General features: G+C 45.6%; 1 protein-coding gene across 1 annotated transcript in view; it reads right to left on the reverse strand.

The window, feature by feature from the left end:
• The window catches only part of SIX5 (SIX homeobox 5), a 70,542-nt gene extending 61,389 nt beyond the window's left edge, over positions 1-9,153 (reverse strand). The window contains exon 1 of the mRNA XM_030219415.1: positions 8,525-9,153. Within this exon, the coding sequence (XP_030075275.1) occupies positions 8,525-9,153 (629 nt within the window). The remainder of the gene's footprint in view (positions 1-8,524) is intronic.
• Between the last annotated feature and the right edge of the window lie 4,142 nt (positions 9,154-13,295).

Here is a 13,295-nt window from a genome sequence, read left to right on the forward strand (position 1 = left end):
TCCCTTTGGAAATTTTAAAATTTTTGTATTCAAGGTCTTCAAAGACAATTGGCACACGTGAAGTGTAGATAAGCTACTGCTCCAGGAAGAACAAAGACTAATTTTTATTTTCAGACTGTAGCTCCCTCAGGACTCAATTTAGATACAGATTATACACCATTTCTGCAAAATACATATACCCCAGGGTCCCATATGAGTTTTCCCACATCAGTTACTTCACCATAAATATTTTTAGAAACAAAAAGCTCTTTGATTTATTTTTATTAATAATTAGATGCATTCATGATTGTCTATTATCAATATTTATTCCTTATTTATATTACGCCATTTTCAATGTATTGTGTTTTTATGTATTGTATTTATTTTCTTGAAGGGCAGATTTGCACTTCACTAAATATTGATTATATTTCAATATTGTTTTCACATCAATTCAGGAATGTATTCATCATTTATGTCAACTTTCTTATATATAGCTGCACTCCATTAAACATTGATTTCACTTCAATATTGTTTTCACATTGATATAAATGTATTCACCATTTATGTCAACTTTCTTACATATAGATGAAACCTTTGAGTTTTTCTTGTTTCTTTTATTCACTTCAAACAGAAAAAATGTACTATTCTTTTTTTCATTCACTTCACATGGAAAGAATTTGCTTTCCTTTTCGCTATACTTATTTATGCTGTGTATTTATGAGTTCTTTCCAACACTCATTGATGCCGTTCACTACTCGGGACTCGTCTTGCTCATGCATGCATGTGTGGCATCTTTTTTGGTTGCTTTGTGCCAATCAACTCCGGATTCTATTTAATTCTCATTTTTACAAAGCTGTGCTAGCCGCTGCCGCTGCCGTCCGGTAATGTTGACATAGCCCAGCATTACCACCCAAAACAGACACGCAGCAATTTTCATTTTGCCACATGTCCATTTTTGGCAAATATTTAAAAAAGACATTTTTTACAATTGCGCTGAAAAATGATTCTGCGGGCGCCCAAAACACGCATCTACACTACCGCAGGCCATTTTCAGCGCACCTTAGTAAAAGGACCCCCTAGTCTTTTAAGTCTCATTTTGATTTTAATTGTAACTGTCTTATACATTTATTATTTATTTTTACCTTTTTTATGTTTTATTTAAGCTTTGGAGAGAGACCAATAGTGACGGTGTATTTATTTTTCAACATATGGAGCAATTTTTTATAATGTACTATGGAGCAACTTCTCTAGTTTTTTTTTAGGTTTCTAATTGTATTTGTCTTAATCTATTGTTTATTTTTACATTTTATTTTTTACTTCAATTGTAAATATCTCAAGTATTTATTTCTTTTAGTTTTGTGTATTTCAGTAATATGTTTGTATATTTATTCACTTTTAGACTACTGATGCAGGCATTTTGGCTGAAACACAGTACTGTGTCGAGTCGACTAGTGGATTTTTTAATGAATAAATCCTATGTATGATATTCTTCGACTCCCTCATGTTTTTGGAAGCGTCCTGTTGTCTACACTACTCCCTTGCTTATCCCTCTACATTTGTAGTATTTCTTGTTCTTCCATTTTGGTGGCTGACCTTCAAAAATGGAAAGCATGCACACAACCTTGGAGTCTGCTACAGTGTAACTTCCACAGCCCTGTTTACTAAGCCGCGCTATAGGTACTCAAACTTTTTAGCATGCGCTAAAAATTAGCATGTGCTAACACTAGAGACACCCATAGGAATATAATCGGTGTCTCTATCGTTAGCCTGCACTAAAACGTTAGCACGCCTACAGCACAGCTTAGTAAACAGGGCCCTAAGATCTCCCACCCCCACTCTGCCCTGTAAAAATTAAATAAAACCAGTTCAAACCTTTGCCCCTAAACCCCACCACCTGCAGTCACTCTGTCTGCAGGTTATGATTTATCATATCAACAGCTGATGACAAATCTACACAAATCACTATCATGGATCTCCATCTATTCTCTTCATGGCAAAGATCATCCATTAAAGATACCAAGAGCAATCCTGTACTGTAAGATACCTAAATCCAGACTAACAATTACTTATCAGTGCCACTGAATCTGCAAACTCCACTAGTGATTTCCAACTGCTTTTCCCACCAATTTACCTCAAAAAGGAAAATTAAGTACCAGTCTATAACAGGGCTGTGGGTTTGCTTTGTTATTCATGTAATCTGTTATACTGTGCTATCATACTGTCTTTTAGGTGTTATTTCTTGGAAATTAATAACATTGCATTACTCTAAGTACAAGCCTATAATATTCAATCTTAGAACTATCCAGGTAGGATGTTACTACTACTACTTAACATTTCTAGAGCGCTACTAGGGTTACGCAGCGCTGTACAATTTGACGAATAAGGACGATCCCTGCTCAGAAGAGCTTACAATCTAAAGGACGAAATGTCAAGTTGGGGTTGTTCTTCAAAACTGGCCTAATGAAGGATTTCTTCAACATAAGTTACTACACCTTCAGCTAAGGATGTGGTCAAGCTGACAAACATAGGGGTCCTTTTACTAAGCTGCAGGAAAAAGGACCCTGCGGTAATGGGGGGGGGCAGTTTTTCCCACGTGCCAGGGCCCTTTTTACTGCAGCAGGTAAAATCCCCCCCCCCCCAAAAAAAAAAAATGGCCACGTGGTAAGATAACCCTTACCATGTGGCCATGAGGTGGGGAGCACTTACCACCATCCACTAAGGTTGCGGTAAGGGCTCCCACGGTAACTGGGCAGTGTGCTGTGATGCCCAATTACTGCCGGGTTAGCACCACGCTACAGAAAAAAACATTTTACGGAGAACCGAAAATGGTATGCGTCCAGCTGGAACTACCACTGGCAGCCACGTTGGGCCGGCGGTAGTTCTGGACTAGCAGGCTACAAGAACAAGTCGTGTTTACTGCCACTTTGAAAAAGACCCCCATAGTTAGGTTCAAAAGAGATTTGGACTTTTTTCCAGCTCTTTGTCCATAATTACTAACCAAGGAGATTTCAGAAAGTTACTGTTTCTCCCTGGAAATGAGCGTTAAGAAATACATCTACTTTTTTGGTATCTGCTGGGTACTTCTGAACTGCACCGGCCATTGTTAGATCAGGGTCTATAAAGCCCATCATCTTGTCTCCAAGTCAGCATGGCTTTTCTTAAGTTCTTATCCCAACACCATCAAATCCAAAACATCCTGTAAAAAAATAACTAGATATCACTGGGTCAACATAACGCTAGGTTTCAGATGCCACTGGGAGTAGGAGCAATTGGGAAATGCTCCTGCTTTAAGAGGTGGATTAAGATGGGGGTCGGGAGATGTCTGACGGGGGAGTTGAGAGAGAAGGAGAGATGTTAGACCTGGTTGAGGAGAGGCAAGAAAAGGAAAAACGCTGGACCTGCTGTAAAGAGGAGAAGGAGGACAGATGCTGTATTTGCTTGTTGGGGGGAGGGAGGGTAGAAGAGAGATACTGGACTTCCTGGGAGGGAAGTGGAACGAGGAGAGATGCTGGACCTGGTTTGGGGGGGGGGGGGGGGGGAAGAGAAAGGACAAGGACTGATTCCTGGGCCTAGCTGGGAAGGGGGAAAGGGAGAAATGCTGGGTGGGCGGGGGATGGGGAAGGGAAGAAATTACTAGTGGCATAAACCTAGGTCATGGGACACTTTGAGACAGTCACAGATGAGTGATGACAGATGTTGGCATACATTGGTCAGTGTTGTGGCCCCACACAGGAAAGTATTTATCAGCTTTCAGCTCTTTCGGAACCAAAGTAGCCCTGACTTAAACATTAGCAAAAACCAACAGGTAGAGCAACAGGGTCAGATTTAGGGGATCCAGAGTTCAAATCTTGTTTTGTCTGACACTCCATGTGACCTTGGAGACGACACTTCAACCTCCACTGCCTCAGGTACAAACTTACTACTACTACTACAAATCATTTCTATAGCAAACTTAGGGGTCCTTCTACCCTGTTTCCCCGAAAGTAAGACATCCCCCGAAAATAAGACCTAGTAGAGGTTTTCCTGAATTGGTAGATATAAGGCCTCCCCCGAAAGTAAGACCTAGCAAATTTTTGTTTGAAAGCAGGGCCGCCGAGAGCCGGACAAGGCCGCCCTCGGGCCGCCCCCCCACCCGAGGTCACCAGCCCCCCCCCCCTCCACCCACCCTCCGTCACTCCTGGAACTAACCTTAAACGCCTCCTTTCACCTTCGCAGCAAGCAGCAGCAGGGCAGACCTCTCCTGTTACGTCAGGTGAGGGCGGGAAACGGAAGGAAGGAGTGGCCTGCCCTGCTGCTGCTTGCTGCGAAGGTGAAAGGAGGCATTTAAGGTTAGTTCCGGGAGCGACAGAGGGCGGGAGGGCCAACCCCGATCCAATCCCGATGTTTCCACGAAAAATAAGCCAGCCCCTGAAAATAAGACAGCGCATTTTGGGGGGCAAAAATTAATATAAGACAGTGTCTTATTTTCGGGGAAACACGGTACAAAGCTGTAGCAAAAAGCTGGCACATGTTTTTGATGGGCACTGAGACCCCCTTTTACCGCAGCGGGTAAAAGGCAGGTCTTTGTTTTTTTCAAGAAATGGCCATGCGGAAAAGTGAAGCACTTGCCACACAGCCATTTCGGGGAGGAGCATTTACTGCCACCCATTGAGGTGGCATAATGGGTCCCGTGCTAACCCAGCAGTAACCAGAAATTACCACCAGGTACACACTGGCCCTACAGAAATTGAAATATTTTGCAGTGCCAGAAATTGTGCGCGCTGGGGGAGGGAACTACCGCTGGGCTGCTGTGGTAGCCCGGCAGTACTTCCCTTTTAGCGAGTGGTAAACCCACACTGGCTTACTGTCGCTTCATAAAAGTACTAAAAAGCACTCCTGCATTACTGTACGCTAAAACATATTAGCATACATTATTTACTACAGGTCCCATTTTATGCAAAGGAACCTATTTATTAACAATGTCCATTAACAAAATTAGCACACTGTAATTTAAACCTTGCGATCTATTTGGGGGTTATTGTGGGCTCCTACACCTCTTTGCTTGAAAGAGTGTATGTGTACATGTGTGGGTGAGTGGATGCACAGGGCTCCCTCAGCTGGGGGAAAGGGGTTGGGGAGAAGTATGCCAGTCTTTTCATCTATTGGTTTGGGCAAGTAGGTAAGTATTGGGGGGGGGGGGGGGGGGCTTATAATGGGCTCCCTTAGCTCTCTTTGTGAAAGTGGGGAGTATGTTGATGAGGGTGTACACAAAGCTCCTTACTTCTATTTGTGGGAGTACATTGGGTAGGGGGATGAAAGGTGTACTAGGCTCCTCACCTCTTGATATGAAGTTGTATCTTGGGGAGTTGGTGCACAGGGTTCCCTCAGCTCGTGGGGTAGTGGAGGTGCGTATTAGGTGTGCAGAAGGCTCATCTTACATATGTACACAAGTAATGCCAGACTGGCACAGATCAAAGGTCCATCAAGCCCAGTGTCCTGTTTCCAACAGTGGCCAATCCATGTCACAAATAAATACCTGGCAAGATCCCAAAAACGTTCAATACATTTTATGCTGCTTATGCCAGAAATAAGCGGTGGATCTTCCCCAAGTCATTTTAATAATGGTCTATGGACTTTTCCTTTAGGAAGCCGTCCAAACCTTTTTTAAACCCCGCTAAGCTTTGGGAGAGAGGACTGCATTGGTGGGGGAAGGGTGTAGTGGGCTCTCTCCTCTTGGGATGAGCTAGTGCACAGAGCTCCTTCAGCTGTTGAGGGATCTGGGGCTTCTGTGTTAGGGATGCAGCAAGGGGAGAGGGTGTGTACTGGTGCAAAGCGGTCTAGCAGGCTCTCTGCCCTTGGGGTTAGTTGGTGCACAGAGATCCCTCGGTTGTTGGGGAAGAAAGGGGTGTGTATTAGAGGTGCAGCAGATGCTTCAATTTTGGGGAAGGAGAGTGTATTGGTGGAGGAAGGATATAGCAAGCTGTCTCCTATCAAGGTGAGTTTGTGCACAGGGCTCCCTTAGCTCTTGGGGGTTATGGGTATGGGTATTAGGGATGCAGCAGCTTCTCTTGGTTTGTGGGAAGAAGTGTGTATTGATGGGGAGAGGTCTAGTGGGTTCTCTGCTCTTGAGGTGAGTTGGTGCATAGGGATCCCTCAGCTCTTGGTGTGTATTAGGAAGAAGTGGGCTCCTCTTGGTTCAGGAGAGAGGTGTGTATTGGTGGAGCAGGGTTTAACAAGCTCTTTCTTCTTGGGATTAATTGGTGCATAGGGCTCCCTCAGCTCAGGGGAATTAAGGTGTGTTATTAGGGGTGCAGTGGGCTCCTCTTGGTCTGAAGGCAGGCGAGTGTACTGGTGAGGGAAGAGTGTAGCAGGTTTTCTCCTCTTGGGGTGACTTGGTGCACAGGGCTCCCTCAGTTGTTGGGGGATGTGGGCTCCTCTTGGTTTGAAGGAGGGAATATGTAATGGTGAGGGAGGAATGTAGTAGGGTCGCCTCTTGGACTGAGTTGGTATACAGGTCTTCCTCATCTCTTGGAGGATAAGGATGTGCGTAATAGGGATGCAATGGGCTCCTCAGTTTGGGAGAGGGAATGTGTATTGGTGAGGGAGAAGCATAGCAGGCTCTCTCCTCTTGGACTAGTTGGTATACAGGGATCCCTCAGCTCTTTGGGGAGTATGTTTGTGTAGGGATCCCTCAGTTCTTTGGGGAGTGTGGGTGTGAGTTCAGCAGGCTCCTCTTGATTTGGCAGGAGGTGTGTATTGGGATAAGGGGTGTAGCGGGCTTTCTGAGTACTTGGGGAACATGGGGTGTGTATTAGGAGTGTAGAGGCTCCTCTTGGTTTTGGAGAGAGAGCATTTATTGGTGGAAGAGGTCTGTAATGGGCTCTCTGCTCGGCCGATGCTCAGAACTCCTAAAGTAAAGCCAACAGCGAGGTATCCATACCACTGGAACAGTGCAGAAAACTAGCTTGCTCATGGTCAAAAGAAATAAACATAAGAACATAAGAGTTGCCATACTGGGTCAGACCAATGGTCCATCTAGCCCAGTAACCTGTTTTCCAAACAGTGGCCAAGCCAGGTCACAAGTACCTGGCAGAAACCAAATTATATGCATGCTGTAAAAGTGAAAGGGGGGAGGAAAGTGATTGGCGCATGTGCAGAAGAGTTTTGCGGTAACCTCAGCTCTTATGTGAATGCGCCAGGCAAACCCGAAAGTGAAGCACACATTAGCATCTGTCTTCTGTGCCTTAAGTATAAGCTTTTCAAATTTTTTTTTTTTTACTTGGAAGGTTAACAGTTAAGCGCAGGAAAGTCGCTAATGTGCGCTTTTACTTTGGATTTGCTCTGACTCGCACACATTCGTCTTTCACTACCAGTGCTTAGGGGCTTGCACATGCTTCCAAATGAAATAAAAACCAGAAGATTTTAAAACAAGAATCGCGAGACATCCTCTCTTCAAACAACCTAATGCCTGCTCCGAGCTGACATTAGGTTTTCAGCAGTAAGGACAGCTTTGTTTTGTGCGCTGTTTTCTAAGCATTGGGAGGGAATAGGGAACAAGAAATTACCTCATTAACATCCATTTGACTATATTTGCATGCTATTTGCACTAATCTTTGCCACGAACATTGTCTCCCAATAATCACCTCTAGTGCTGGCATTACATTTTGAGCATTGGCCCACGGGAGGGGGGGGGGGTGATGTTAAGGATGCAGCAAGTACCTCTTGGTTTCGGTGAGGAGGAGTGTACTGAGCTCTCCTCTTGGTGTGAAGATTTATGTTGCTGAGTTGGTCTCCCTAAGCTCTTGGGGGGGGGGGATTTGAGGTGTGTATAAGGGTTGCACTCTGAATTAAAGGTGCCAGCTGTGCACAAGGCTCCCTCACTTCTTGGGGGGTGAGGTTTATGGGCTGAGTATTAGGGGTGTCTTGTGCTCTTCTTGGTTTTTGGAATCTTGCCAGGTATTTGTGACCTGGATTGGCCACTATTGGAAAGAGGATGCTGGGCTTGATGGACCTTTGGTCTGTCTCTGTATGGCAATACTTATGCGCTTATGGTTTGGGGGAAGGGGTGTAGTGGGCTCTGTACTCAGGTGAGTTGGTGGACAGAACCCCCCCCCCCCCCCCCGACCATATGGGGGAGGGGATCCTCTCGGCTTAAGAGAGGGGATGTGTATTGGTGGGGGAGGAGTATAGTCTCTCTTATTATAGCGAGGCGATGCACTGGGCGCCTCTTGGTTTGAGGGGGGGGAGGTGCCATATACCAGACTCTCAGCACTCTAAGGATATATATTAGGGATGTAAGCAGTGGTGTGCTGGAGCAGGCTCTCACAGGCTCTCGAGAGCCATTTATTAAGTTTTTAAGAATTTTGGGAGCCGGTTCTCCATGGTTACTTTAACAAATGGATCCCAAAATGTGGGCTTGGGCCCCTCCTGAATTCTCTTTTACTTTGCTGGTGAGAGAGAGCCCCCTGTTAACAATTTACCAGCACACCCCTGGATGTAAGGACTGATGAGTTCTATTCTTTTGGGGTAAACTGGTGTACAAAGCCAGCAATGCATCTGCGCTCACCTCTTGGCGGGCGCTCCCGCAACTCCTCGGTCGCGCTGGCGGCGGTTTTTGAACCAGTTGCTGACCTGCGTTAGAGAGAGGCCGGTGGTCTGGGCCAAGCGGCGTTTCTCGTCCGGTGCTGGGTAGCGGTTGCGGCGGTAGCACTCTCGCAGGGCACTGCGGGAGCGCTCCTTGAAGCAGTACACCGTCTCCTCGCCGTCCCAGATGGTAGGCGGCAACGGGAACTTCTTGCGGAGCCGGTACTTGTCCACCGCGCCCAGCTGGCGGCCCCGGGCGCGCTCCGCCTCGCGGTACCGGGCGCGCAGAAAGAGGTCCTGCAGAAAGCGATGGTGGCGGGGCGGGAAAGGCCGGCTCTCCAGTAGCCGGTACAGCTCGGCGAAGTCCTCGCGCTGAAACGCAACGAGCGCTCGGGCGCGCAGTAGCGGTTCTGCCTCACCCGCTTGTGGCGGGGGCAGCGCGGCCAGGAAGATGGCGAGGCGGGAAGCAGCACCGGCCTGCAGCAGCGCCTCACACACGCATGCCACCTGCTCGGGCGTGAAGGAAGCCGGCGGTTCCGAGGGAGGAGGAGGGGTCGTCGCCGCCGCTGCCGTTCCCGCTCCTGAGTCAGGGCCCGCCGAGGACGAGGCCATCTTCCCCCGGATCCGGATCCTGATCCTGATCCTTCCTCTCCCCCCCCCTCCCCCTCCGGGAGGAATGCTGCACGTCACACCGGCCTGCCGTGCATGCGCCCCCCCGCCCCCGGGGAGGCCCCGTGCCCCCGGCGCCGCTGCACCGAAACTTTTCTCTGACTCTTCTGCAACTTTTCGCTACTGTTGCTCCGTCCGTCGCAGTCCCCCCTGCCAGGCCGCGGTTTCCTGATCCTAGCGTACCGCCAGTCCTACCTTTTCCCTCGCTTTATCCCAACAACACCCGCATTCTTACTCTTTACATTGTCCACCTTGTTGCTTTCTGCCTGCCTTCCCCTATAGAGAGAACGTAGAAACAGAGAAAAAAAAATGAAGGCAGATAAAGACTATGGCCTATGCAGTCTGCCTATTCGTGCCATCTATTTTTCCTTCCTTTCCCTTAGAAATACTAATCGGGGCTCACAATAGATCAGTAGCTCAGATGTAGCACTTCTCTTCAACAAAACTTTGCTGCCAAAAATGCTGAAAGTAAACAAAAAGCTGGACCGGGGAGATAGAAATGCAAACAAACTAGCAGAATAATGGAGTTTAAATATATGTACCAGAATGTCTTTCCTTCAGTCTCTCAAACCTCCACTCCCTAAGCCCATGATACTCAGTTGGATTTGGCAGAAGTTTTACTTTTTCTTCAAAAGTGCCTTGTGTTCACCTCCCCTTCCTTTTATTTTTCCCTCTCTGCCCCAGTTAGTATATTTGCTGGGTTTCTGCTGCCTGTTTCTCTCCAGTTGACAAAAAGAGATAAGCTCCTAGGGACACCAACTGGGGAATAAACATCAGGGACCCAGGGCACCCACTGGATGTTCTGTTTGATAGTTATAGTGGCCACCACTGCAGCTGTAATTCTTACTTTGATGTTTTCGTCTTTTATTTTTTTCTTTATATGCATGGGTGATGTGTTTAAGTTTTCTTCTTTTATTTGTGTGCATGTATATATATATGGAGTGGCTTAGTGGTTAGAGCACCGGTCAGAGGTGGCTGGTTCAAATCCCACTGCTGCTGCTTGTGATCTTGGGCAAGTCACTTAACCCTCCATTGCGCCTCAGGTACAAACCAAGATTGTGAGCCCTCCTGGGACAGAAATATCCAGTGTACTTGAATGTAATTCACCTTGAGCTACTACTGAAAAAGGTGTGAGCAAAATGGAAATTATATATATATATATATATATATATCTTATGAGTGTTTGTTAGCTTCATTAGAGTAAATAAATAAACATGGCAGCAATTCAGAAAATGCAAGCCCAAGTATAATTTTGGTAAACAACATCCACCCTGCCCACATAGGCTTGAGACTCAGGAGTGAAGGAGAAGCCTGGTAGCTAGAGCAGGAGGCTGAGAAGTAGGAAAGCCAGGGTTCAAATACTAGCTTATTCTAGTCGCATGAAAAATGTTAAGGACTTTGAACTTCTCCAGATGCAACAACAGGTTAGAAAGGAGTTCCAGACTTACGGTAGAGGAGTGTGGTAGCCGTGTTAGTCCACTCTTAAGGTTATCAATAGAAATCAAACAAAACCCCCCTCTCCACTGGAAAACTACTAGCCTGGGTGGTTACCTAAGCCCATCAACACCTATCCAAAGAATCAATCACAGAGGCTACAGCAACAAAAGACAGTGAAACTCCACCTATTACTCAGACTCAGAAGCCCATCTATCAGACAAAAGAAGCTCAATCATCTATCAGACAAATGGACGCCAGGACATCTGCAGAAAGAAGGACTTATAATGTGGTCATGTGAACAGACTACATTAACCATAATGCCTTGCAAAATATCCAAGACATGCACACACCATGCTTCTCTGCTAACATTATAAAAGGCCTGGAAACAGCCCAGCTTGCCCTCTTGGAACCTCCTCCTCTTGGGACCTGCTGCTCTCTTGGGATCTGCTGATGCCTCCTGTCCTCAACATGTGCTCATCAGTCCTGCTGGACCACAGCATGCTTGTAACAAGGACTTGTAAGTTGATCTAGACCTGCTACTTTGTTCTATTTTAAGCACAGATTACCTGTAAAGATTCCTCTTAAAAACCTACCTCTCGTGTGAAATTGTATATTAAATCAAGGTAACTTTAAAACCATACAAGAACGTAAGACCTTTGAAGTCAGAATGATTGAATATTTTAACACCCAACAGAAAGGACTTAACAAGGACCTGGGGTTCCTAGCCCATTATAAACCATAAAGCTGTATGTCTCTGTTGATCACCCTCCCCTCACCTGTCCACACCCACCCTGTTAGAATACCAAAGATATACTTTGATGTCCCCATGCATACTTCCTACCCACCCCCATCCTCCCACCCTGTCAGACGGTCATAGCAATGCTTGAATGTTTTTCACTTATATACACTGTCAGCTAGCACATTTGCTTATTTCCGATCTGACGAAGAAGGGCAACCTTCGAAAGCTAATCAAGAAATGTATTAAGTTATGTCCAATAAAAAAGGTATCATCTTATTTTCTTTTCCATGTTTTATTTTGTTTGATTTCTATTGATAGACTTACGGTATAAACCTGTCTCCACACAATAAGGTCTAACTTCTAGCCACACAATTAGCTTTAAATGAATTGATTCTTTTGGGAGTATGGGTACTTTTCAGGTTTCAAATTAAATCTGTCAAAATCAGAGACTTTGGTGGGCGATGACTCCACTGAACAGGAGTGGAGTGATACTTTCCCCCTGCAGTGGGCTACGTTTCTTTTTGTTACTTGGTCTTCCAATTGACTTGATACTACACGCCTATACAAGATAAATGTAGATAAGCTGTTAAGAGAAACACAACAACTGAATAGCTGGGGAATCTGCTTCTCTCACTGATGGGGAGAATTTGTCTCTTTCGAATGCTAGTTTTTCCTCGGTGGCTGTATTTGCTTCAAACTTTACCTCTCCATCTTCTACAGAAAGACCTCGTGGTGTTGCAACTGGCTGTGCAAAATTTCTGCTGGGGGGAAAGAACACTAAAATGAAATGGGAATATCTACAAGGCCCCTGGCACCAAGTTTCTTTATTATTTGATATCCTGCTTGAAGGGAGGCCCATCAAAGCAGCTTACAATATTTAAAATTAAAATAGGTATATGTTATATAGAGAGAAAATAGAAAATTTGACAATTGTATTAGAGGAAAAGAGAAAAGAAGTGAAAGAACTGATCAGATCCAGACTTGCTCTTGGAAACAGTAATGCTCTTTATATCTGGAGAGAGATGATTAGGATTACGATAAATAAAAAAAACATTGCAGAACAGGTATGTTTTATGATTCAACATTTTTATTGATGACAATTCAAAGGAAATACATCTAATAAAATGAATACATATAGATTAAAAAATAAACATGTACTCCTTAAAACAAAATGGTACAGTCCGTCGTCAAACTTTTAACATTTTCTCCCCACCCCTCAGTTTCATTTCATTGTAAACCTCATTAATACACATAACAAAATACTTAAACCAAGTAGTAACGAGCAAGCCATCCCCACTATTCCAACTTCTTCTTCTCCTCCTCCCCACTCCCCAACCCCCCCAGCTCTGATCTCTCTACAACCCCCTTTCCCCCCTCCCCTTTGAGCTGCTAGCTTCTCCCCCCCCCCCTCATACTAATCATCCTCCCTCTCCCTCCTATCCCCCCCTGACAGTGCAATGCCCATTCTTTACTCTCCACAATTCCTAGCCGTCCCATGGGAGTCTATTCAGGACTTGACTACATGCCCATGGCGATAATTTGGACAAATAAGCTTCCCAGATTGCAAGAAACCTCCGCTGCCTTCCAGGAGACAACCCTGCCCCTCTGGATTCCCATGTCATCAACTCATGCAGCTTGTTCCTCCAGTGCCAAAAGGAGGAGGGGGCGATCCTGAGTCCAATAAAGGAGAATACACTTTTTCCCAAGATGCAGGACTTCCCCAAGAACAGGTTCTCACCTCTCGTCCCCTCTTGCCACGAGCCTGGCACACTAAACATCACCTTCTCAAATGATAACCTCACCACTCGTCCTATCACTCCCTGGAGAAAATGAGCTATGGCTGACCAAAACTTAAAGATGTACCTACACTCCCACATACCATGGAAAAGCGTTGCCTCCTCCCTCTTGC

Source organism: Microcaecilia unicolor, chromosome 11, assembly GCF_901765095.1.
Source record: "Microcaecilia unicolor chromosome 11, aMicUni1.1, whole genome shotgun sequence".
NCBI lineage: Eukaryota > Metazoa > Chordata > Amphibia > Gymnophiona > Siphonopidae > Microcaecilia > Microcaecilia unicolor.